Below are 23,306 nucleotides of genomic sequence, written 5' to 3' on the forward strand. Positions count from 1 at the left end.
ACCATGTTGCATTATAGGTTTAATTTTTGTGTTTGCAAACATACCTTAATATTTATATTATCTTGAACTTTGTGAATGCAAAACGTATGTACTGTAGGCTTGTAAATAACACATTTAGGTAAAAGTTTAACTCAATGTAGGTAAAGTGCAGGTAAAGGTGTATACAGTCGATTAAACTTGTATGACACTTATTGCAAACCAACAGTTCTATGGTAATCATGTCCCTTCTAGTTTGACAAGATGAGTGATGGTCATTTAACCACATGAACCCTGGCGTCCCTATTCTGGGCATGGCAAAATAGGTGAACATTTGGTGAAAATACTTAGATCTACAAGCTCACAACGTGTCAGCTATCTGACATACAATTAAGTATATAGGGTTTAAGTGGTTAACTGTATTTGGTGCTTGTCTACACCAGGATATAGTTAATTCATAAATAGGTCATTCTACTCTAAGGACACTACTTCAAGCACATACTTCATAAACGTGGGTCATCACTAGAGATGAATAAAAGAAACCTACTTTCCCTTGAGGGAAATAGTTGATGGCTTTTTTTCTTTATAGAATAAGGCACTGCACACAAATCATATGTGTTGTCAAGCAAATGTTTTGAATAAGCCGTTGAAAGTAATGTGGCAGGAAGCGTGAAAAGGTTTTGTGGCAGATGACATGACTAAACCACACTTTCATATCAGCAAATGTCTTCCACAGATCTAAGTCAATTGGTTGAGGGCAAACTAAGCTGTTTGTGTTCACACTATTTGTTTAGTTGTCATAGCCTCTATCTTGATACAAAATAAACATGATCTTCTATAGTCAACATGGAAAGACATATAGTGGAGTGGATATATTGTGGTAAATACGTACATGCCAAGATGAGTCAATACGGATGAATATTTGGTGCTACTAGTGAAAATTGTTGTCCTCCTTTTTGGTGGACATGTTTTGATTGCACACAGTTAAATCCTCAGTGTACATTTACCTCAGAGAACTTGGCAGGTCATTGTAGGCAAAATGTAGATGGGCTATGTTCGCCGCAGGGCTTAAGTGGTTAGTTATTGTGTAGTAATATTGCTACATTATTGTAGCCTATTGCTGCATTAGCTCAATACCAGTGCATCCTCACGATTACAACATTAATCGGCCAATTTCACAAACGGCAGGAAATATGCAGACATGGTGAGAATCATCTGGAGAATGGAAGCTGTCATCTTCGCTGCTTCAAACCTTCCGTTGTCTCATTGTCGTCTCACTATTCTCTCCTTGTGTACTGTACAAAGATTGAAAAAAGACAAAAATATCATGAACAGAGATTAACTGTAGACAGACAGACAGACAGACAGACAGTGGGTTAGTTCATAATCAAGCCTCTGAAAGAATATAAATAGATCCAACTACTTACAGCTGGCTAGTTTGCTCAGTATTTGTCCCATCTTCTGAGAATAAAAAGTGATGAACACACAATTAAAATGGTCATAGAAATATGGAATACAATGAATCATCTCTGACTTGAAAATGTACAAAAGAGTCTTTATACTATAAAGTTCATATAGCTACGTACCTGTGGCCTCTGGTGTCTTTTTGCTACTCCTCTCATAGAGCAGAATGAGGACGACGAGGATGATGACCTCGATCACGATGGCAATGAAGGGCTTGAGAGGCTCCATGAAGGTGATGACCCTCAGCTCCGCGTGGCTCAAGCTGGTGCCCACCTCGTAGACGGCACCGCAGTAGTACACGCCAGAGTCACTCTGCGTCACGTCATGCACCACCAGCTTGGTCTTCTTTTGGTTCTCTTCGTTTTTGATGACGTAGCGATGCTCCACGCTGGTGTTGATGAGTGCCTGGTACACAAACACACAATTAACCACTTAAACCCCCATATGGTTGACCGGAGCGGAGTCCCTCAGGGCTCTATACTAGTTAGTGTGTTTTCTGTTTTCTGTTATTGTGGGGGAAAGCTTTCATTGAAAATAGCAGATCGACAAGCTTGTCGATCTGCTATATTCTTTCTTTGCCCACAATGCGGATGCTGGAGTTTAAGTAGTTAATTAACCACTTAACATTTTTTACTAAAATAGGGTTAGGTTTAAAAATGTAGCATATAAGAAAATATTATAAAAAAAATATTAAAATAATACAAAACTATTATAAAAGAAAATGAAATAGGTCTACGCTATAAAACATTTTCATATATTTCATATATCAAAAAATTACAAAACAAATATTATGATTATGATATAATATATATTTTGAGAATTTGTGCATATAATTACAGTACATGCCTGAAATATGGACGAAAGGGTTAATGTGGCAAATGAATGAACATGTAGGCACAATAATTTACTTCATAGTACCATCAAGTCATTTTAAGCCATTGAGAGGTAGCCTATTACAGTGGTCCTCAAAGTGGGCTCCAGGGACTCTCGAGGTTCCTTTAGGGGAAATTGACCCTTACAAGTCTGTAACTTTGACAGTATACAAATGGACCAAATGGGGTCCATTTGGTTCCATTTGTATACTGTCAGAGTTAAGAGGAGACCTTGAAATGTTTGAGAACCATTGGCCTATTACACAGGACTACAGTGTATCCCACACACCTTGTCTGTTCCGTTTGGTTTATACCATTGCCAGGTCGTGGGCGGTGGTTTGGTGTCCTCCATTTTACATGTAAGAACCACAGAATCGCCCACATAGCTGACAACGGGCTTGTCGTGTACCTCGCCCATCTGCGGAACTGGAAGAAAGGAGGAAATGGGTAGAATGAGTGAGAGGATGCAGCTCGGTGTAGCATACACATCCTGTATGGGTTTCTGAGAAAAAAATTATATATTTATTTACTTAAGTAAATCAATACAGCTATGTTGAAATACTCTGTTACAAGTTAAAGTATTTTTAAAAGAATTCAACATTTGCTTGAGTAAAAGTACAAAAGTGTTGGTATCAAAATGCATATAAAGTACCAAAAGTAAAAGTCCTCGTTATGCAGAATGTCCCGTTTCACAAGTTATCAAATGTTTAAAATGTATAAAAATCCTTTGAAAATATCAGATCTACAAGCTCACAACGGTTCGCATCGCGACGCCTTGCGAGTTTGTAAATAGGGCTGAAGTGGTTAATACATGTTTTGTAATAATAATCTAAATCTACAAAGTAACTAGTGACTAAAGTTTTCAAACAATTATAATGGAGTAAAAAGTACAATATTTGCCTCTGAGATGTAGTGGAGTAGAAGTAAAAGTATTGAAAACAGTAAATTAAAAGTACCTCAAAATTGTACGTAAGTACAGTACTTGAGTAAATGTACTCGTAAATGTTACTTTACACCACAGATGGTTTCTAAGAATTGTGTCATGGAGAGCTCGGCATTAACATATCGATATTACTTTTCCTGGTTTGTAGCTCCCCAGATATTGGGATATTGTAATACTTCCTAAGCTCAGAGCAAGATCTTTCTCACAAAATGATAATAGTACTTGAATAAAAGTTGCATGAAACACTGTACCTGCGAAAATAAAGTCTATTTTTGCTTCCCCATCAAAGACACAGGTGTAATTTCCGAGGGTTTCATCACCAACAATGCTGAACCTGTAAATTAAAATTGCATCACTCAATATACAATATATAATGAAAGTCCATGTACACGAACTCATCAGACAAGACTTTGAATTAAATTGTTAAAAGTGTGATCAAACATAAATATCAAACATATCCAACGGTCTACATTTCCCAAAAGGAAATGCATGGTTTTAATTCAGTCTGACCTGGGTATATACATGCATGTGTCAATGATTCATACAGTACTTACTCTCTTTTGAGGTTGTATTGGTTATTCTCCAATGGTACCATGACCTGGCTGTTCTCAATTTCAACCCCATTCTTTCTCCAAACCCCAGTGATGTTTGGTAATTTGCTTTCAGTTCCGGTCCAGGTACACTGTAGCTCATATTTGACGGGTTTCAACACCTCAATATACTCAACGTGACTGTTCCCTGTGGTGAGAAGAGTATGGGAGAGGGAGGGATTTGAAGACATAGAGACAAGCCAACATCAGACAGGTGTTCCTTCACAACAGCTGCATGTTAATGAACAGAATTAATGATCACTTTTGATGAAAATCCTTGTCCCTGTCATAAAAAGAAGAAAAACTTTTTCTGTACTGTGACTAACTTGCCTTAAAAGGGCATTTCACTTTAAAACACTTCTGGAGTCATTGTAACATATACTTTGGCTTTTGTGTTACTTTTTTCTTTTTCCTTTTTTCCTTTTCATTGTCAAAACATTAGAAAAATAAAATGGAGGGGCCCCATGCATTAGGAGGATGTTGTTAACCATGTTTGGTTAACATGGAGTTAGAAATTGAATGGGTTTATATAGGAAGGGGGTCTGATCAGGCGTGTCTGATCAAATGAATATCAAATATCTAAATATTGAATCAGCTGCACATAAAAGCCAGAGTAGGCATTACAATGACCCCAGAAGTGTTTTAAAGTGAAAGCTTTAAAAAAAAATTAAAAAAAATCCATGACTAGGTTAAAAGTGATTAACAGCGTCAATTGATCAAGATGAAACGGTGGGAGATATAATGTAATATGGTGAAAAATCAATTTCTCATTTTATCACAAGACAATTGAACACATTTATCACACACATACTGACTGTCAACAGGTCTGTTTACCTTTTAAGACCGCACTCCTCCGGACAGGTTCACCGGGGACCACTGGGGGGCCAGGTGGTTCAGGGGCCTCTTCTAGAAAGAGACACAGTAGAAATTAATACTTTATAAAATGTAAAGCTGCATTCTGTACATTTCAAATCCTCTCCCAATGGAGAGAGAGGATTAATTTGCAACGTTAATGACCAGGATTAAAAACCCCAGGTCTCTTGTGTGGGAAACCACATTTCTACCCTTCTTCCTAGAAGATATCCCCACTTGGCCCACCGGTGAGATATGGGCTAAATTCGGATAGTACTACTTGTCAACAGTAGACATATGGAGATCACCTCCAACCACTGCAGATATAGTTATATTGTATTAACTCTACCATACAGATTGGTTAAAATACTCATTATGCAGAATGATCCATTTCACAATAATATTATTGGATTGTAATTAGTAATGCCTTAATGTGCAGTTAGTAGGTGGGACTGATTTTAATTACTTTGTGCTGAGTAGCTCAACCTATAATAATACGGTACATCAATTTATCAGTTAATGCATGCTTTGAATTAATATTCTAAATTTGCAAAGTAACTAAAGCTGGAGTATAATAAAGTATACAAAAATGGAAATACTCAAGTAAAGTAAAAGTTCCTCATAATTGTACTTAAAGAAGCACTTCCCCCATTTGCAACCTTATCTTCAGATCATGTGTCCTCACTAATGCTGATTATTGGTACCATTTCTGTGTACTGTGTACACAGAAAGGGCTGTGGACAGTTTAGAAACCCTGCCTACCAATGACATCAACTGTGTTGATTCCAGGAAGAGAGAGGCTGTAATTTATATGAATGTGTAAACCCCATCGATGATGTCATTGGTAAGCATGTTTCTGAAGCACTCCTTTAATTAAATGTTTTTGAGTAAATGTCCTTAGATACTTTCCACCACTGGCTTAAAATGTTTTATTCATTAAGATAAGTCCAGATTGCAGTAATAATATAATGTTTCTTAATCGTACAAGGTATACTATACAATGATAATTCAATGTCAGCATCAGAACACCAGTTCAAACAGAAAATGACATCTCTAGAGACTCAAACACTGAAACTCTCACACTGAAATCCTCAGTGTTAATTTAACCATTTGCAACTCAAGAGTACAAATAGTTGTAACCAAGTGAACCCTTTACGGGTCCATTTGGTTACATTTGTACTCGCTGAGTTAAAATAACATGGATGGATGGATACAGTGTAAACACAGACACCCACTCCACAGCAGAGCTACAGTACAGAATGCTACTCTGACAATGCAGTGCATTAAAAAGGATACATGACCTCTCCCTGTTTGCAAGGTCACACATGATTCAGCAACAAGCCACAGAAAGTGGTGGGAGCACAACGCACACACACACACACACACACACACACACACACACACACACACACACACACACACACACACACAGTGTCAGTTACTTGTATTGATGCCTCTGGAAGACAGGAGGAGGAGGAGGACTTGAAAAGGGAGCCGGGTCCACGAAGCCAACATGATTTTCTCAATCCGTTCTGCTGCGTCTATATTATGCCACAGCGTTCTCTCTCAAACAGAAAGTAGGTACAGCAACCTTACCACGGGATGTTTGTTCATCCGAGGTCTCTACGTAACAGATCCCCTTCTCTCTGCACCCCCCACTGGCCCAGCAGCAGTATTCAGTGACGCAGTCACCCGCTCTCCTCCTGCTCTGTGGGCTGGCTCCCTCCTCCTCCTCCTCCTCCCATCCATTATTCAAACAGACACACCGTACGTGTGGCTCGTGTCCTGTCAAAGACTGTCAATTTAACCACTTAAACCCTCTATTTATAGTCAAAACTGATCTGAGTTGCACCTGTACTTGGACCGCTTTTATTCCCTCCACGCAAAATGTCTTCACCAAAAATAGCAGATCTACAAACTCACAGTAGATCTGCTATATTTGGTGAACAGAATAGGTAACTCTAGAGAGTTGTAAGGAACAAATAATGAAATATTGACTTTATTATTAAAAATGTATTTAAGATAATAATATGTGGCGTATCAATATTCCTACGCATGTACAGTGTGTGTCTGTGTGTGTCCCTGTACATTTGCAGTGGTATTCTGTTGGTTTAAATGTGTGTGTCATGATGAAGAGTTGAGATAAGGTCGGGCGTGGCCCAAGTCAGGCTGTGGGTAGTGTGTGTGTCAGATGAACGCAGAGGGCACCATGTGCTCAAATAAAGATTAGACGAAATGACACATTTTGAATATATTAACCCATTAAGACCTGAGGCCGATTCTACTAATGCCTTCTATATGAATAGTTCTCAAACATTTTCGTACCAATGACCCCCAAATCGGTGTATTTGACTGCGGACCCGCATCTGAAAAGAGTTTGTGCCAGGGCCCCCAGAAGAGAAGATTTGTGTTCAAAATAATTCAAAATTATTAAAAGTTTTCTTAACATTTGATATATATAAAAAAAAAACATAAGTTTACGTGCTGTGAGCTTGTATATCTGCTATTTTTTTTAGAACCATTGTTCTAAACCCGTCCCCATTCTGGACATGGGCAAACATTTGGCCAAAACAGGTGAACATTTGAAAAATGGCATCCATCTACAAGCTCGCAGCGAGGCTATTTTCAGCAAAGAGATTTGTTGTGGAGGGGGAAAAAGGAGAGGGCCAAATCTAGAGCCCTGGGGCACCCCAGTCAATGAAGTATACAGGGTTTAAGTGCACAGAAATGTGTGCTAGAGTGGAACACTCACAATATGAGACCATAGCTTCTCTTCACTCGTTGCTGCTGGCGAGTTGCAGGCTTTCAGTCTCAGGCTCCCAGTTACATTTTACATTATGCTGGTCCCATATGTCAGTGGTTGTCAAAGTAGGGGTCGGGGTCGTGGACCCCATCCTTGAGGGGGTTCCCTACAAAATCAGTTAATATACAGTAGCATCACAATCAGTTTAACCACTTTAACCCTATTTAACTTCAGCTATTCAAAACTAGATGATTTACAAGCTTATCTACTTGTAGAACTGCCAAATTTGGAGGTCCGTGGCCTAAAGCATGTCAATTTGGGGGCCCTTGACATGAAAATGTGTGAGAAACAGTACCATATGTATGAGGCTGAGTACAGGCTTCTCAGATAGGGCCCTCTTGGTTGTTCCCAATCTGCAGCAGAATCCGTCTTGAGAGATGAGGTTGTTCCTAAAGCTCACCTCATCACCTATGGGGTGATCAAGCTTTTGCCGGCTCTGGAACACCCTACCTGAGGATCTAAGGCTAGCAAAGTCAGTGTCATCATCCTTTAACTCATTAAGACCTGAGGCCGATTCTACAAATGCCTTCTAAATCAGTAGTTCTCACACTTTCTTTTTCAAAAATGTAAAAGATTGCAGATGTACAAGCTCGCAGCGCGGCACAAAGTGACGCGCTGTGAGCTTGTATATCTGCTATTTTTGAATAGCCAATACAAAAATCTAAAACGACACGGATGCTTTCCCGTTTTTTTTTAAATACCATTGGATAACCTACTTTAACCTTTTCAGTTTTCTTCCTTCTTTTATCCATGCTCTTTTCCTTGTATACCTTTTCATGTTTGTTTTAAGTCGTTTAAACCGACGTTAATGTAATTTGTTTTTTATTGATATCTAATCTATCCACTGATTTTTACTCTACTGTAATTGGATTTTTTTATGGCTGTATTTTATCATGCTACTGTAAAGCAATTTGAAACCCCATTTCAAAAAGCGCTTCATAAATAAAACAAATGATCATCATAATCATGGACCAAGGCAGAGGGGAAGTGGACAGAGAAAGGATATAGTCCAGGGCGAATTACTTTCTATTAGAAGCCTAAAGCAATTTGCTCAGTTAAACTGATTATTTTCTTCAACGCTTAACCACATGAACCCTAGCATCTCTATTCTGGGGGCATTAGTCAAAAAAATTGCAGATCTAAAAGCTTGCAACACGATGTGAGCTTATAGATGAGCTATTTTCGGCAAAGATATTTAGTGTATAGCTAAAACAGGAGGGGGCCTAGTAATAACTAGTATCATCCAGTTAATAGACAGACAACACAGAATTAACTAGTATCAAAGTGTTGACATGGTGACATGACATTTTTTCTTCGATCAAACCTTTGTAGAAGTACTGAATTCAACTGGATTTTGTAACTGCCTGCTTGTTTAATAATTTCAGTTTTTCATACTCTACTAGTAACAGTAACATCGCCCCCTTGTGGCCGTGATAGAAATTCAGTTCTAAAGTATGTTTTTCTTGATCACCAAGTGAGTAGAATCTATATATCTATACAGTAATCAATCTCTCTCTCTCTCATACACAACCAACAATATACACCTTCAAAATATATATATAAAAGGGAAATAATCTTTTAACTTGGTCCGCGGCCAAGTGTCAAGGTCCTTGACATGAAAATGTCTGAGAACCAGTTGTGAATTTGAACCAAATGTATCCATATGTAAGAGAGTGTTACATTTGTGCACTTTCAGAGTTAAATGAACACTCAGGACTTTACTGTGTACACAGCACAAGACAAGTGTCCTTTGTGTTCCTCTCCTCTCACTGTTTTTACACAGGCAAATCCTCAGTGTTCATTTATCTATTTCACCACAGCGGTTCTTCTCCTCTCACTGGTGCTGAAGCTGCAGACTGTTGATGAACACGGCCTGCAGCTCGTTGATGTCCTCCGTGGTCTCGATGGGGATGCTGGGCCCGCCCGGGGAGCCTACCACCGCCGCGTCACCGGAGGCCCGACTGGTACTGAGGTTATCGTGATGGCGGCAAAAGCCGCTGCCGCCGCCCCCCATAGCCCCCTGTAGGGGCTCGTAGACCTCCAGGTAGGGACTGGGGCAGTGAGGGGACAGACGATCATGGGCTAGCTGCTGCTGTTGATGATGATGGTGATGGAGGTGGCGTTCGGACCCGGGGCTGTGGCAGGGGCTGTGGGACGGGCTGTGGGGCATCAGGCAGGTCTGCAGGCAGCTGTTGCGGCGCATGGCTCGGTGCAGGTCCAGCCTGGCGACGAGCGGCTTGCCAATGTCGACGCTGCTGGTCCAGTGGACGGTCTCGTCTCCCAGGGCGGTGAAGGTGCCCTGGAGGCACACGGTGAAGACCAGCTCCTCCTGCACCAAGGACATTAAGTATCACACTCAAGTAAGTAAGTAAGTAAGCCTCCGAGCCATGTGGTCAATAGGTCAGGAGCCTAGGGCTGGGCTAAACTTCAAATCAATATCACGATTATATCGTTGATGTCGGGCATCTCCATATTCTAACTTTTTGTGTTTTTTTCATAAATTAATGCCCTACTTAATCATCCTACAGTGTCACACAGCCTGCAGATGTAAAAACGGATGATGATGAGGTTTCCAACCGAAAGAGACAATATCAAACTTTTGCCTGGGTTACGATTAATGAACAATAAAAAAAGAAGAAATAGTGAAAATAGCAGATCTAGATCAGGACTTATTTTTCTTTTTTTTTTCACGATTTGGAAATCTGGTTGCATCACACACTACAGGATGCACACACTACACGTTTTAAAAATAAAGCTGCATCATACACTACAGAATTGTATCAAGATTGTCGGACTTGCAGGAGCAACGCAAACATGGGGGAGGTCGCGGCCTGAAAAGTTTAGGCATCCTTGCTGTAGTGTGAGCCCAGCATTAGTGCCACTAGGTGATAATGAGCATGTTTTGTACCCGGAGCTTCTGTAGGGAGCTCAGTCTGGTGTAGAGGCAGTGCTGGGGCAGGTTGCTGGACAGGAGGTAGATGCCCGTCTCCTCAGGAGTCTCTCTGTTCATCTCTTTAGGATCCACATCAAGGTCCTGGAGAAAGAAAGGGTGGCTGTTAGCTCTTAAATTCAATGTACAATTATTCAAACTCTGTTTGGAATGTGCTTGGTGATGATCATTATAGGGCTGCAACTGTTGATTATTTTCTTAGCTATTAATCTATTAATTACCTTTTCCATTAATCGAATAAGTGAGAAGCAAGTTATTTTAAATACTTTTTTTATACATGAACAAATCAACTTGAATAAAATCTAATAGATTTTTTATAATTGACTAAATTGATTAGTCTGATTAACCACTTAATTGCTATCTTATATTCACCGGTGTCACACAAAAATGTACAAGCACACCACATACTGTATCGCATAATGCAAGATTTGCACCTATAATGTGACATGCAACTTAATAATCGATTAAATTGATTAGTTCGATTAACTGTTGCACCGCTAGAGCAGTGATTCTCAAAGTGGGGTGGGGGTCCCAGGGGGTCCCCAGCAAAATGTTTTGTTACAGCATTGCAATCATTTTAACCACTTTATCTATTTATATGTTGGCTATGCAAACATTTTGAAAAAATATCGAAAATGTTTTCATAAATCTTTTCTTCTGGTGGGTCCAAAAAACGTTTCAGATGGGGGGGGTCTGCGGCCAAATACATATCAATTTGGGGGTCCTTGACAGGAAAACGTTTGAGAACCAGTGCGCTAGAATAATCATTGTTAAATGAAATACAGCTGAAGGTCTGACCAGGGAGAAGTCGGTGACGTGAGCCTGGCAGAAGGACATGTCGTCAGGCTTCTTCACGATGTGCGTGTAGATGATCAGCACGTTGGAGAACTCTGCTGCGAAACCCAACTTGATCTGAGCTCCACAGTCAAAGTCCAGACGCATGGTCTCAGGGAGCTCTGGAACAACAGACACAACAAGACCTGGGTTAAAAAAACACTTCAGGCCTAGACCGTGGCGTCGCGGTCTAGGCACCCTGGTTGAAAATCCTTAATAGCAGTGTGCCGCGGGTTCGCGTCCCGTTCCCGTCGGCCTTTCCTGCATGTCTTCCCCCCATCTCTCTCCCCATTCTTCCTGTCAGACTACTTTCCCTGTCCCTCTTCAATGAAAAATAATAAAAAAAACTACCAAAAACAAATCTTTAAAAAAAAAAAAAAAAAACACTTCAAATCCTTCTGACTGGAGATCACTGGGAACAGTTATAACCTTTTTGGCTCCGGTAAACCCTTTCCCAGATTTTTTAACCCAATTACCTCCTTTATCTGACCTACATGTTGCTTAGAAAATGGCAAGAAATCCATACCTAGCATATGATGCTATGAATGAATGAATACCCCAACTTTTGAAGAATATAACATAACAAATAAGAAATATAGTGAAAGAGTTGCACTTCGTGCCTCAAGTCCAGAACAGATTTATTTTAATCTATGGCCATAACATTTTGGTGAGTCCAGTTTTGTAGTCAATATGTTCAAAACAATGGCATAATGCTATTAAGTAGGCTATTGTTTTCAATTGCATAAAGTGCAGCTATATACTGTAGATATCGTTATAGTTATCGTGCTTGGTATGAACTGGCCCTTACCAGTTGTACTAGTCACAGTTTGATTCAATATGGTTTTGCACTTTATACTGTAATAGTATTGTTTGATTGTCAATGTTTTATCATTAAGAATAATAAGTACAATTATTTTTCCATTTTCTCTCAAGTAGCGTACCTATGCATACCTGAGTTATATCTATACCTCTGGTCGATTACAGAAACTCTAATGTGACTAAACTCCATGTTAGCTTCATGTTTTATGGAGTAATAACATCCACACAGATAGCGAGTTAGCATGCATGCATCTCACCGTGGACTTTAGCCCACTGGCGGCTCTGTGCCAGGGTCATGTCAGCGCTGTCGCCAGGCAGAATGGGATCGGTCAGAGCTCTCCTTTCTGATAGGCTGCTGCGTATCTCCAGGGCCTGCTTTCCCTTGGTGGCGTCAAACTGACCCATATCTGGACTCAGAAGGTTAACGTAATTCACATCTTCAAAGAAATAAGACTTCATAACCACATTAATAAGGACTCCTGCACTGTTTTCTTAACCCATTAAGACCCGAGGCCGATTCTACAAAGGCCTTTTAAGTCAGTAGTTCTTTTTTTTCAAAAATAGCAGATGTGCGGCACGAAGTGATGCGCTGTGAGCTTGCAGATCAGCGATTTTTGAATAGCCAATGCTGAAATCTAAAATGACAGACTTTTTTTCTCGGTTTTAATGGGTTAAAGGTGCAGTATGTGATATTTCATTGTTAAAATATGTGTTAAATAGCACTGTAATCTCCCTGTCTCAACAGCTATAGTAAATAGAGAATGCATTTTCAGGGGGGGTACCAAGGTGGGGATACCAAGGTGGGTTCTATCCACTCAGGAAAGAGAACTCATACAGGATAAACAAGTGACATTGGAAGCGATGACACAAAGAAATGAGCAGACGCAATTGGAACTGGAACACTATCAAATTGAAGCTGATAAATAGGGACTCTCTCTTGAAATTGGCAACCCTTCTGAAATTAACCATAAAATATCACTTACACTACCTTTTACTTGCAATATTTCTATTTTTATCTTTATTTTTAAACATTCACCGGAAATAGCCGATCTACAAGTTATTTCCGGCAAAGAGATTTGGTGTCAAAGGAAAAAAGCACAGCAAGATATTGATAAAGGGTTTAAGTGGTAAAAAAAAAGAAAACATTTTCATGAAACTTGATGGGAAATATATGTAGGCTGTCGCAAAGAGATGATTCACTTTTGGTTGTTGTCAAGGTCAAAATGACTAACACTCATATATCTGAGGTGGAAATGACATATCTTTGGTGGAAGTGATATCCAACAATAGCATAGTGTTGGTGGAGGTATGTGCTCTACTGAGTGTTAGATAATGTCTAACTGTCTAATGTCTCTAGTGTAATCTTACCCTCAGCTACTCTGTCCAGCACCACTGTAATCTTCTCATCGTCCAGAAGACGCTTCTTCAAAAACTTGACAAAGACGCCGTTGGTAAAGCCACTGGAGCTCAGCTCAAAAGCTTCAGCGTCTTGGCAACTGCATAGCGATAAGAGAAAATGATATATATTACAAAACAAAGCATCTTGTATGCTTTACCCACTATCACACCTTCAAATAATGTTCAACATTTTTAAAAGTGACAAAAACTGCTGATCTTTTCGCCATTTGTCATAATGATGAAGTATATAATAGGGCTTAAGTGTTTAAAAAGTGATTTGGTAATTTATTTCAATTTTTGATTTATTTATGATTGAAGATAAACTTACGTAGCGTATCCGAAGACGATGTTAGCCGTGACCCTCAATACAATGTTTGGAGTGGTGTCATCGTGAATATTCCTGAAATAAATGTAGAAAGAATTAAGCAGTTAAATAAAAATAAATAAAGGATGTGAAACTGCCTTCCAGGCTGTTTTTCACTCACCTCTTCCTGCACATGTCCAAGAGGAAGACATTGAGGCCTGTCTCTTTCTCCTGCATCAGTTTGAGGATGCTCTGCACACACAGGCAGTTGGCAGAGCGGTATGGGTTTGGTGCGTCTACTGGCACCATGAAGCTGTTACCATAGTTTTCATACCCATGGCCAGCGTAGTACAGCAACCCTAGAAATACAAATTTCAATTTAGGCATTTAGCAGATGCTCTTAATCCAGAACGATTTACAGTAAGCAGGGTAAACACAAGGTAATACATCAAATGCAGACTGTAGAGACAGTGTAGTGCCTCAGTAATCTAGGATCATAGGTAAACCAGTCTAAACATTATAATATCAAAAGATTCATAATATGTGCATTGAAACTATACAAACTATAGGATGGCAGGTCAACAAATTAACCTGGAATCGGTCTACATAACATGCATCTAAATCACATTATCACTAGCGTTCCTTCTTTGGGCCATAATAGGTGAACATTTGGAGAAAATAGGTGAAAATAGAAGATCTACAACCTTAACGCAACATGTTGTGAGCTTGTAGATCGGCTATGTTTGCTATGTGACGTACAACAAAGTATATAGGGTTTAAGTGGTTAAAACAAATCACTTCCAGTTAACTTTCATTTCTTACTGGTTACATATTTTTCAAGATTTGTGATTTAAGAGTCAAGACTCACAAGAGTAAGATTCTATTGTTTTGGTTCCTCAACATTGTAGCAGAAATACCAATAACGAAATAATAAAGAATAGCAGCAATCGTAAGGACAATAGTGAATTATGTGCGTTAGTCATAGCATACGTTTTGCTTGGTTGCGACCTCTCTCATTGTAAGTTGCTTTGAGTGTCTGCAAAATGCTTCAAAACTGGTAAATGTAAATTAATCTACTTGTCAGCGTTGCTCAGTGCTATAGAACACAGTTTCTTAACTTCAGATTTGGTTCCATTTGTACACTCCCAGAGTTAAATAAACACTGAGGATTTTACAGTGTAGATTGAGGCCCCAGAGATTTAAAAAAAGAGGCATCTAATGGGGGTCCGTGGCATAAAACGCATCAAACTGGGGGTCTGAGGAAATTCAAAGGGTTGAGAACCACTGTTATAGACTACTGGTTCCATACCATACACTCCCTTGTGGAGCAGCAGCAGAAATTCATCCACGGCATTCCTCATCTCTGACTCGGTGAGGTCCAGCAGAGACACAACCTTGAAGTTGAGCTGCCGCAGGAGGTTGGTGAGGTCGTACACATCCACCATGGGAGCTTTGAGCTGGGGGTGGTTCAGGTAGGACAGATTGCCTATCAGCAGTGCCACTTTGTCAGCCGCTAACACAGGACATGGGAGAGAAATAAATAAATGGGTATTTGTGTTGATCCCTGTGGGCGAATGACTTTTCTGTATTTGCTAGCCCCAGGGGGTGCTTGGGGGAGCTCTTATACGTTCAGTGTCTTGCTCAGGGACACAAAGCCAAGAGGAGCCGGGGATTGAACCGGAGAACTTCCGGTTCCCAGATGACCGCTCTATCACCTGATTGCTCTACTGTTAGAAAGGAAAACAAGTTACCCACAACAAAGACATTTATGATCAGAATAGATTTTAGAACGGAACAGTGACCGGGGTGAGACAATAACTGTTAAACAGCAGATGTTTAGGGGTAGCTTAAATGGCTGATCTATAAGCTCACAACGCGTTGCATCGCAACAAATTGTGAGCTTAGAGATCCACTATTTTCACTATTTGTTTGGGATGGCAAAGTGGTTAAGTCCAGGCTACACCATCCCCAAACCAACCAGTAGGGGTCAGCAATATTCTGACCAGGACATTATTCACTCCCAGGCTGAGAACCAAAAAGTAGCGCAAAGCACTCACCATAAAGCTGTTCAGGTGTGTTATTCATGAAGAAGTCATTGGCACCTACTGTAAGAATGCAAGAACACAAATAAAACAATATGATAACACAATAGGCCTTGATCTTTGTAAAGAAAATGTATGAAAAAAAGGATGTTAAACAAAACCTTCATTGATTAAACTGCTACTTACTTGATCCAAAGGCATAAATGTCATCTAGGGAAACAGAAGTATAAGTTACATGTCTATTCACTGAGCGTTTTTGCTAAATAAAAAAATAAAGTACTACTACTACTACTTTCTCTGTTAGAAATCAAATCTATGGATGAGTGCTTAAGTGAGTAGGTTGTTAGAAATACAATCTGTGGATGTGTGATTAAAGTGAGTAGGTACTGTAGTTAGAGCTAAGGCCCACTTCAGATCAGCGGCAAGTGAAAACTCAAAAGGCCATTTTTAAAAGATGATTTTCATTATTAAAACCCAGAGAAAACAATCACCCATGCAAAACAAGAAGATCCCACCATTTGAGCACTGTGCTAGTTAGTATTATGAAGGACCTTGATCCACATGCAGCTACAAAGTTAACACTTTAGTGTGTGGGGAAGTTACCAAGACACATTCGAAGTGATTACAGTTGTTATTGAGTGTACGTGATGTTATTTTTGTAAAATTTAAAATAAAATCAAAAAAGTTAAAGCTTTATATTCTGATAGTAATCATTGCTATATAATGTTTGTTCAGTAACAGTGTATAAAACTGGTATCCTGACTTTTTTTTTCTTTTTCTGTTTACTAGAGAGCTGGAGAGGCAGGGAGGCACCCGTTACTGAATAAATACGCTATAGCAATGATTGCTTTCAAAATATAGAGCTGTTTAACACTACTTTCAACAAAGCAATGTCACATACACCCCTTTAACCTTTTCATGCAGCATTGTCTCAAAGTTTGAGCCAAGTGCCAGGCTCTTTTCACTCTACCTTCAGAGCACTCCATTGCCCCTGAAACCTGGACAGATATCCTTGGTCCTTACGGTCAAGAAGAAAGTAAATTAACCACTTTGTTTTGTTAATTTCATTTGCTAAGCTAACACAGTGATATTGCCGTTTGATGGGACTGAAAATGATGGAAATTGGGTGGTACAAGTGAAGAAAAATCCTGACTGTTAAACTGCACTCAGGATTTCAGGTTTCTACCCGAGATTCAAACCAAGGTCCCCCACGCAAGTGCTGACTTCTTTTGTTTAAAAAGTTACATGGTGTAAGTTTTTAAACAAACATGTTTCCATTTGGCGTCCCTATTTTGGGCATGTCATTATAGATGAAAATGTTCAAATAAGATCTAATCAGATCTTCAAGCTCACAGCACGTTGTGATGCGACCCGTTGTGAGCTTGTAGATCGGCAATTGTCACTGCACAACAGTATATTTTCTAGCGAATTAATCACATGAAAGAAATGCCTGCAGTGTTTAGGGACCTATTAACATGTATGATTTTACAGTGCACATTATAACATAACATATGTACCTATCATAACGTCCACTTCACTGCTCCACATTCTCTCAGTGCTACTGCTGATCTCACATCGGTACCTCCCCTGGTGGTCCTGCATCACAAACTGGATCTGTGGAAATGTCACATTCTCTCCAGTCAGACCAGAGTAAAGCCTAATTTATGCTCTGTCGCAGGACCCTGAAAATAGCACACCTACAAGCTTGTTAGGCCTGCTATTTTCAGTATGGCTGGCTTTATTATTTGTTTTTAAATGCATTTTTATTTTTCAGTTTGTTTGCTTTCTGTTCAGTTTTTTGTTTGTTTTACGATTGCATGAGTGGTTTTAGTTTTAGGAATGGATTCGTTTTAGTTTAGAAAATTGGTCAATATTATGTACGATATATGTCCGAAGCTGAGAATAAACAATGACATGTAAGCAGGCGGTGAGGTCCTCCCCTCACCGTGAGTTTCCTCTTAGAGGCGTTGGGGAGGGGGACTCCGTTCCTGTGCCACTGGTAGCGAGGGATGGGCTTCCCTACAGCTCCACACTCCAGCTGTAAAGTGTCCCCCAGCAACAGGCGCTGAGCCTGGGGTTGGACCACCACCCTCAGTCTGCCTTCCAGGGAATGGTAGCTCTGACCTGGGTGGCAAGGAGGAAGAAGACCACCTGAATCACATCTGTTACATGCCATGACCCGCATCTCTGGAATCCAAACTGTTGTTGTATTTATTTGATTGATTGATTGATTGATTCAGGTATTATTGGTTGGGTTCTTGATTTTCTCACAAATAGAACCCAGAGGGTACGGGTGAATGGTAAATTGTCTGGAGAACTAACATCATCCACCGGCTCACGCCAAGGTTGTGTTCTTTCCCCACTCTTGTATATCCTGTATACTAATGATTGTAGGAGTCAACATGACAACAGACACATTGTTAAATTTGCAGATGATTCTGTGATTGTTAGTCTTTTGAGTGATAGTGAAGCCAGTCATGGCCCAGTTGTAGATGACTTTGTTTCTTGGTGTGAAGATGCATTCCTACAACTCAATGTCACAAAGACTAAAGACATGTGTATTGATTTTAGACGATCTCCACCAGCTCCTCAGAGTAGCGTCATAAATGGCCAGACAGTGAATTTGGTAACCACTTACAAATATCTCGGCTCCATTATTGACTATCGTCTGAAATTTGACTTCAATACTGAAATGCTGTGTAAGAAAGGTCAACAGCGCCTCTTCTGTTTAAGGAAGCTAGCCAAGTTTCAGGTGGATAAGTCATTGATGATTTTATTCTACAGAGCTTTCATAGAGTCTGTTATTTCATTTGCTGCCATTTGTTGGTATGGAAACCTTGGCATTAGAGAGAAAAATGCCCTTAACGGGGTTGTGAGGGGGGCTAGCAACATTGTGGGGGTACAATTTAGCTGTCTGAGTCATATATATGACCAGCAGGTGCTTAAGAAAGCATCTTCTATTAGGGCAGACAGCTCTCACCCCCTAAATTCTGAATCTGAATTATTGCCTTCCGGCCAAAGGGTAAAGACCCCTGCAGCTAAAAACAATAGGTACAAATTCTCATTTGTACCTACTTCCATTCGTGCCATCAATAATAGCAGCAGGAGGAGGTAGCTATGAGTAGCTATTATTATCTGGATCTTGTGATTATGTCTATGTCTATGTGTGTCTTGTGTATGTATGTTTACTGTGTGTTGGAGTTTCTTACTATCTGCTGTAAGATAAATTGCCCAGTTTGGGACATAATAAACTTGAACTTGAACTTCTCCATTCTCAGTAAAATGTTTGCAGTTTGTTTTCCTGTACATGTTAAAAACTGCATAAACTGCAAAGATATGGCAGGCTAGAAAGCAAAACAGCTGCAGCTATTCAACAGTATTGTCAATGCTTGCACATGGGCAGACCTAAATCTAACAAACTCATCATTATTCATTTGATTAGCTGTACAGTAGCTGTGTTGCTTACATCACAGTGTATTATAAGGTCAGCACTATGCAGCCTGCAATGTGTTTTACCATTGTGCAGTTTTTAACCTGAACCGAAAAGCAAACTACAAAATCAGTGTACAGTTTTATGCCCCTGAGAATACAAATCAAACCAAATGGACCCTAACATTTGTACACTGTTGGAGTTACAAAGGGATACAATAAATTAACACAGAGGGTTTTAGTGTTGTTGTGTTTTTGTAGCTTATTATTTCCTGTTCTTACTAACACCTGGAAAACAAAGATATCTATTTCTTGATAAAAAAAACGAAAAAACTGTCTAATTTGCACTAATAGTATTGGGAATTTCCACTACTATTATTAGGTGGCTAATATCCAGATGTGGACTAAGATCTCTTCTGGTTATTATAGAATTTGTCCAGTGGTCCTGCCTCATTAATGCTGCACTCCGTAACTTTTATGTTTTGAACCCAGGTCTCCTGTGTGATAGACGAAACATCTACCACTCATCCAAGAGGGAATATCCACTTTTGAACAAATCACGAAAAGGTTCAATATCCCTCGTTCTCACATCTCTCTTATACTATACTAGGGAATAGACCATCTACAACCTTACAATGCATCACAATGCGTTGTGAGCTTGTAGATCAGCTACAAGCAAAACATTTTTACCTATAATGATATTCCCGAAATTGAGACGCCAGGTTGAAAGTGATTAAGCGAAGGACACTGTTGCTCAACATAGTATAAATGAGCCTGAGTGAGCGTTGTAGCTCACCATGACACATGGCAGTATCCAGGATATCCACCTGAGCCCACTGGCTGAACTCAAAAGCATCTCCACAGTTGATCCTGCAGATGTAATGGCCAGCATCCTGCAGACGGACAGGGCTTATCATCAGGTCTGGGAGGAAGCTGTTGGGTACCTGTGGTAGGTGAAATGTCGATTACATTGTTATTAAATGGCAGTGTAAACAGAGGTCGTCACATTGGACTTATCATCAGGTCTGAGAGGAAGCTGTTGGGTACCTGTGGCAGGTGAAATGTCAATTACATTGTTATTAAATGGCAGTGTAAAACAGAGGTTGTCACAGACATTTTACATGAAGCTGAACAGAAACATATGAAAATGCCCAACATGAACATCCAAACTTGAGATCATCTTCTACAGGATAGAGGATATTAATCCTCATGTCACGTTTCAATAATGACTATTACGATAAGTGACGACTGCAAATGCTTCGAACCCATTTCAACGTATGTATCAAAATGCACAGAGATGCTAAATAGGATAGAATAATGTGCACTGGGTAAGTATAGCTGAGAGTGTACAAATGTTTCTGAATGGATAAATTAACACAGAGGATATTAATGTTTAGCTTACCTCCTCTTTAGTCTTGAACCACTGGTATTGTACAGGAGTCTTTCCAACAGCGTAGCAGCTAAGGCGAAGCTTGTGGCCAGAGATGACAGACACAGACTGGGGCTGAACGAGGATCTGAAGACCTGTGTGTTTACAGTGTTATCCTTTTAGCGCAACCTTTCACTGTACTACCTGTACTGTTAAAGGGACAGTTCACCCAAAAAAACGTTTTTTTTTCTATCGATTAGTCACCCCATGGAGACTTGAATTCATGGATTTTTTTTTGTCGCATTCCACAGCCAATAATTTGATGACCAGCGGACCGGTACGCAGCGGTTCCGGTAGGAGACACAAAGGAGACTCTTTGTGTCTCCTACCGGAACCACTGCCGGTCATCACATTATTGGCTTGGGAATGCGATTAAAACCAAAAAATATCCATGAATTCAAGTCTCCATGGGGTTACTAATCAATAAAAAAAGGTCATTTGGGGGGTCTATCCCTTTAACAAGCCTGCTAATAAAGTATTCAATCTATCAATCACAGACTCTACATTAATGCTATAGGAGAGACATGGTCAAATAACTCTATTTGTAGGAGAGAGAAAAAGGACTTAAACCACTTTCAAAATGGCATCATATTGCTGGTCTTGACGAGCCCTTTTCAAAATGATAATTAACATACAATAAACATTGTATTAGACTACACAATTGCAATACAAATTAAGCTGAATAAAAATTTTGTGAGATTCCCAAATGTGGTTGAGAGTGCAGAGTAGACGATAAAAAAGTGTGAGAAGGTAGGGTTCACCTGGTGGCTTGAGGCACTGGACTGCCTCCGAGTTGCCAATGGTTTGCATGTAGTCCAGCAGGTGACCCATGGTACATCCTCGCTCTCCCAGGAGTCTGAGCAGCGCGCGGCTGGGACTGCCCTCAATGTCCAACACCTTCAGAGAGCACATCTCCATGTCGCCTGAACTACAAGGAGAGATTGAACAATTTTAGAGCAGTGGTTATTAAACTTTGTCATGCAATGGACCCCCAAATTGATACATATTTGGCCACGGACACCCATCTGAAAATGTTTAGTGCCAGGGACGCCCAGAAGAGAAAATTTGTGTTAAAAAAAATATTCAAAATGATTCAAAGTTTTTGATATTTTAAAAAAATCCTCAAAAATAGCAGATGTGTGAGCTTTCAGATCTTGAATTTTTGAATAGGCAACATAGAAATGGATGAAGTGGTTAAAGCGACTGTGATGCTGTATTAACAAATTGTACTGGGAGTGGGGACCCCCTGGAACCTCCCCTCTTCTCGGACCCCACTTTGTGAACCACTGCAACTTACACACTCCAACATTCTTTGACTGTAACTTAAAGCTAAAGTCATACTGTGCTACACAAATGAATACATAATAATAATAATACATATTTTAAGTAATAAAATAAAATAAATACAATCTATATGAATCACTAGATTAAGTTTAACATTTAGTTCAACATAATAAATAAAGTTTAAAAAAAGTTTACCTGACTCTAAAGCGTCTATCACCGCCCACCACCTCTCCGAGCTTACGCCATCCTTTATTGTTGGCAGTGCCAGACTGGTCCAGGATCTCACAGAGCCTCCTCAGAACTGGCTCCTTCAGGAGGCTGAGGCTGGTAGAGCGGTCAATAGATGAGTCCGTCATGATCCAGGCTTTAATCTATCGATCATCAGTAATCATCAATAAACTGATCACTAAACACAACCATACTTCAAGTTCAAAAAGGTTCATCTACTTCCTGAAAAAAAGAATCAGTGTTGCCAGATGGTGTGAGAGAAATAAGCAGCCAGGGTCCATGAAAAATACAACAACCAAAAAAGACAAATACATATTAATTTGAGGGTCCTTGACATGAAAATATTTGAAATGCACTGGTTTAAATAATAATTCAAATGTTTTGGAAACAAGCCCAAATAAGCAACTGCACTTTAGAAACAATTGAAGCCCCCCAAAAAACGCAACCTGCAACTAACCAATATTTACAAGCAACTTTACAGAAAAACAAGCCCAAACTCGCTTATAATAAGCGGACATGGCAACGCTGAAAAGAATCACAACACGCCCACACGAGTTGTTTCTCCGGCGGTATCACGGTGTGCGAACAGTGCGATGCTGGTGAAAAAGCACTGATCTACAAGCTCACAACACGTAAAGATGCGATGCGTAGTCAGCTCGTAGATCAGTTTTTTTTTCACCAGTGGCAGCAGCTTCCGCGCATAGCTTCTACGCTCACCAGTGGGACGCGCAGGTACCACAGTGCATATTGTAATCACATAGCCCGGAGGGACAGTCGGTCGTCATTGGCTGGCTGGTTGCCGAGCAACTTCTGGTTTTAATTGATAGATTTTTTTGCCCTTGGTTGGTGTGTATAAACTTTACAGGTTTTGTTTGCAAAAACTAGAGCTTGAGTATACATTATCATTAGTTTAAATATGAACCCCAATGGAAATAAGCCATAGGCTTTTTGGGGTTTAATCCTTTTAGCATCCTTTTTATATAAACCTGTACCTCTGTGCTTTTTTTGCAAACTGTTAATAAAGTATTCAATCAATCAATCAATAACTAATTTTAAGCTTGATTTAATAACAAGATTAAATAAACTGGA

The 23,306-nt window shown here is 39.8% G+C and overlaps 2 protein-coding genes across 6 annotated transcripts; both read right to left on the reverse strand.

Annotated features, from left to right (window-relative positions):
- Positions 1 to 6: 6 nt before the first annotated feature.
- Positions 7 to 6,791, reverse strand: emb (embigin). Of its 2 annotated transcripts, none has more exons than XM_084054251.1 (8): positions 6,140 to 6,791; positions 4,680 to 4,751; positions 3,810 to 3,993; positions 3,507 to 3,589; positions 2,602 to 2,738; positions 1,563 to 1,845; positions 1,404 to 1,434; positions 7 to 1,271 (listed from the first exon to the last, which is right to left on the reverse strand). In XM_084054251.1, exons 1-8 carry the CDS (start codon positions 6,210 to 6,212, stop codon positions 1,223 to 1,225), a joined length of 912 nt encoding a protein of 303 aa, XP_083910377.1. In that variant the 5' UTR covers positions 6,213 to 6,791; the 3' UTR covers positions 7 to 1,222. The 2 variants fall into 2 exon arrangements, with proteins under 2 accessions (XP_083910377.1, XP_083910376.1); XM_084054250.1 differs by having other exon boundaries at positions 1,404 to 1,437.
- Positions 6,792 to 6,933: 142 nt separating this feature from the next.
- malt1 (MALT paracaspase 1) lies at positions 6,934 to 22,432 on the reverse strand. Of its 4 annotated transcripts, none has more exons than XM_084054246.1 (17): positions 22,185 to 22,432; positions 21,467 to 21,633; positions 20,679 to 20,800; positions 20,073 to 20,220; positions 17,793 to 17,971; positions 17,365 to 17,461; positions 16,818 to 16,865; positions 16,034 to 16,057; positions 15,863 to 15,907; positions 15,115 to 15,318; positions 13,987 to 14,164; positions 13,830 to 13,901; positions 13,472 to 13,599; positions 12,361 to 12,510; positions 11,249 to 11,406; positions 10,409 to 10,534; positions 6,934 to 9,829 (listed from the first exon to the last, which is right to left on the reverse strand). In XM_084054246.1, exons 1-17 carry the CDS (start codon positions 22,343 to 22,345, stop codon positions 9,335 to 9,337), a joined length of 2,502 nt encoding a protein of 833 aa, XP_083910372.1. In that variant the 5' UTR covers positions 22,346 to 22,432; the 3' UTR covers positions 6,934 to 9,334. The 4 variants fall into 4 exon arrangements, with proteins under 4 accessions (XP_083910372.1, XP_083910371.1, XP_083910374.1 ...); XM_084054245.1 differs by having other exon boundaries at positions 15,863 to 15,910; XM_084054248.1 differs by having other exon boundaries at positions 15,863 to 15,910; positions 21,467 to 21,628; positions 22,185 to 22,324.
- Positions 22,433 to 23,306: the final 874 nt, after the last annotated feature.

Source organism: Gymnoscopelus microlampas, assembly GCF_963454915.1.
Source record: "Gymnoscopelus microlampas genome assembly, chromosome: 4".
NCBI lineage: Eukaryota > Metazoa > Chordata > Actinopteri > Myctophiformes > Myctophidae > Gymnoscopelus > Gymnoscopelus microlampas.

Coding starts and splice junctions, on each gene's coding strand:
- emb (XM_084054250.1), bottom strand. CDS start 6,212: ATGTTGGCTTCGTGGACCCGGCTCCCTTTTCAAGTCCTCCTCCTCCTC. Junction 3,994..4,679: donor GAGGAGTGCGGTCTTAAAAG/GTAAACAGACCT, acceptor TTCTCACCACAG/GGAACAGTCACGTTGAGTAT. Junction 1,846..2,601: donor AACCAAACGGAACAGACAAG/GTGTGTGGGATA, acceptor TTTGTGTACCAG/GCACTCATCAACACCAGCGT.
- malt1 (XM_084054245.1), bottom strand. CDS start 22,345: ATGACGGACTCATCTATTGACCGCTCTACCAGCCTCAGCCTCCTGAAG. Junction 16,058..16,817: donor GGCAATGGAGTGCTCTGAAG/GTAGAGTGAAAA, acceptor CTGTTTCCCTAG/ATGACATTTATGCCTTTGGA. Junction 14,165..15,114: donor GCTCCACAAGGGAGTGTATG/GTATGGAACCAG, acceptor TTGTATTTCTAG/GGTTGCTGTACTACGCTGGC.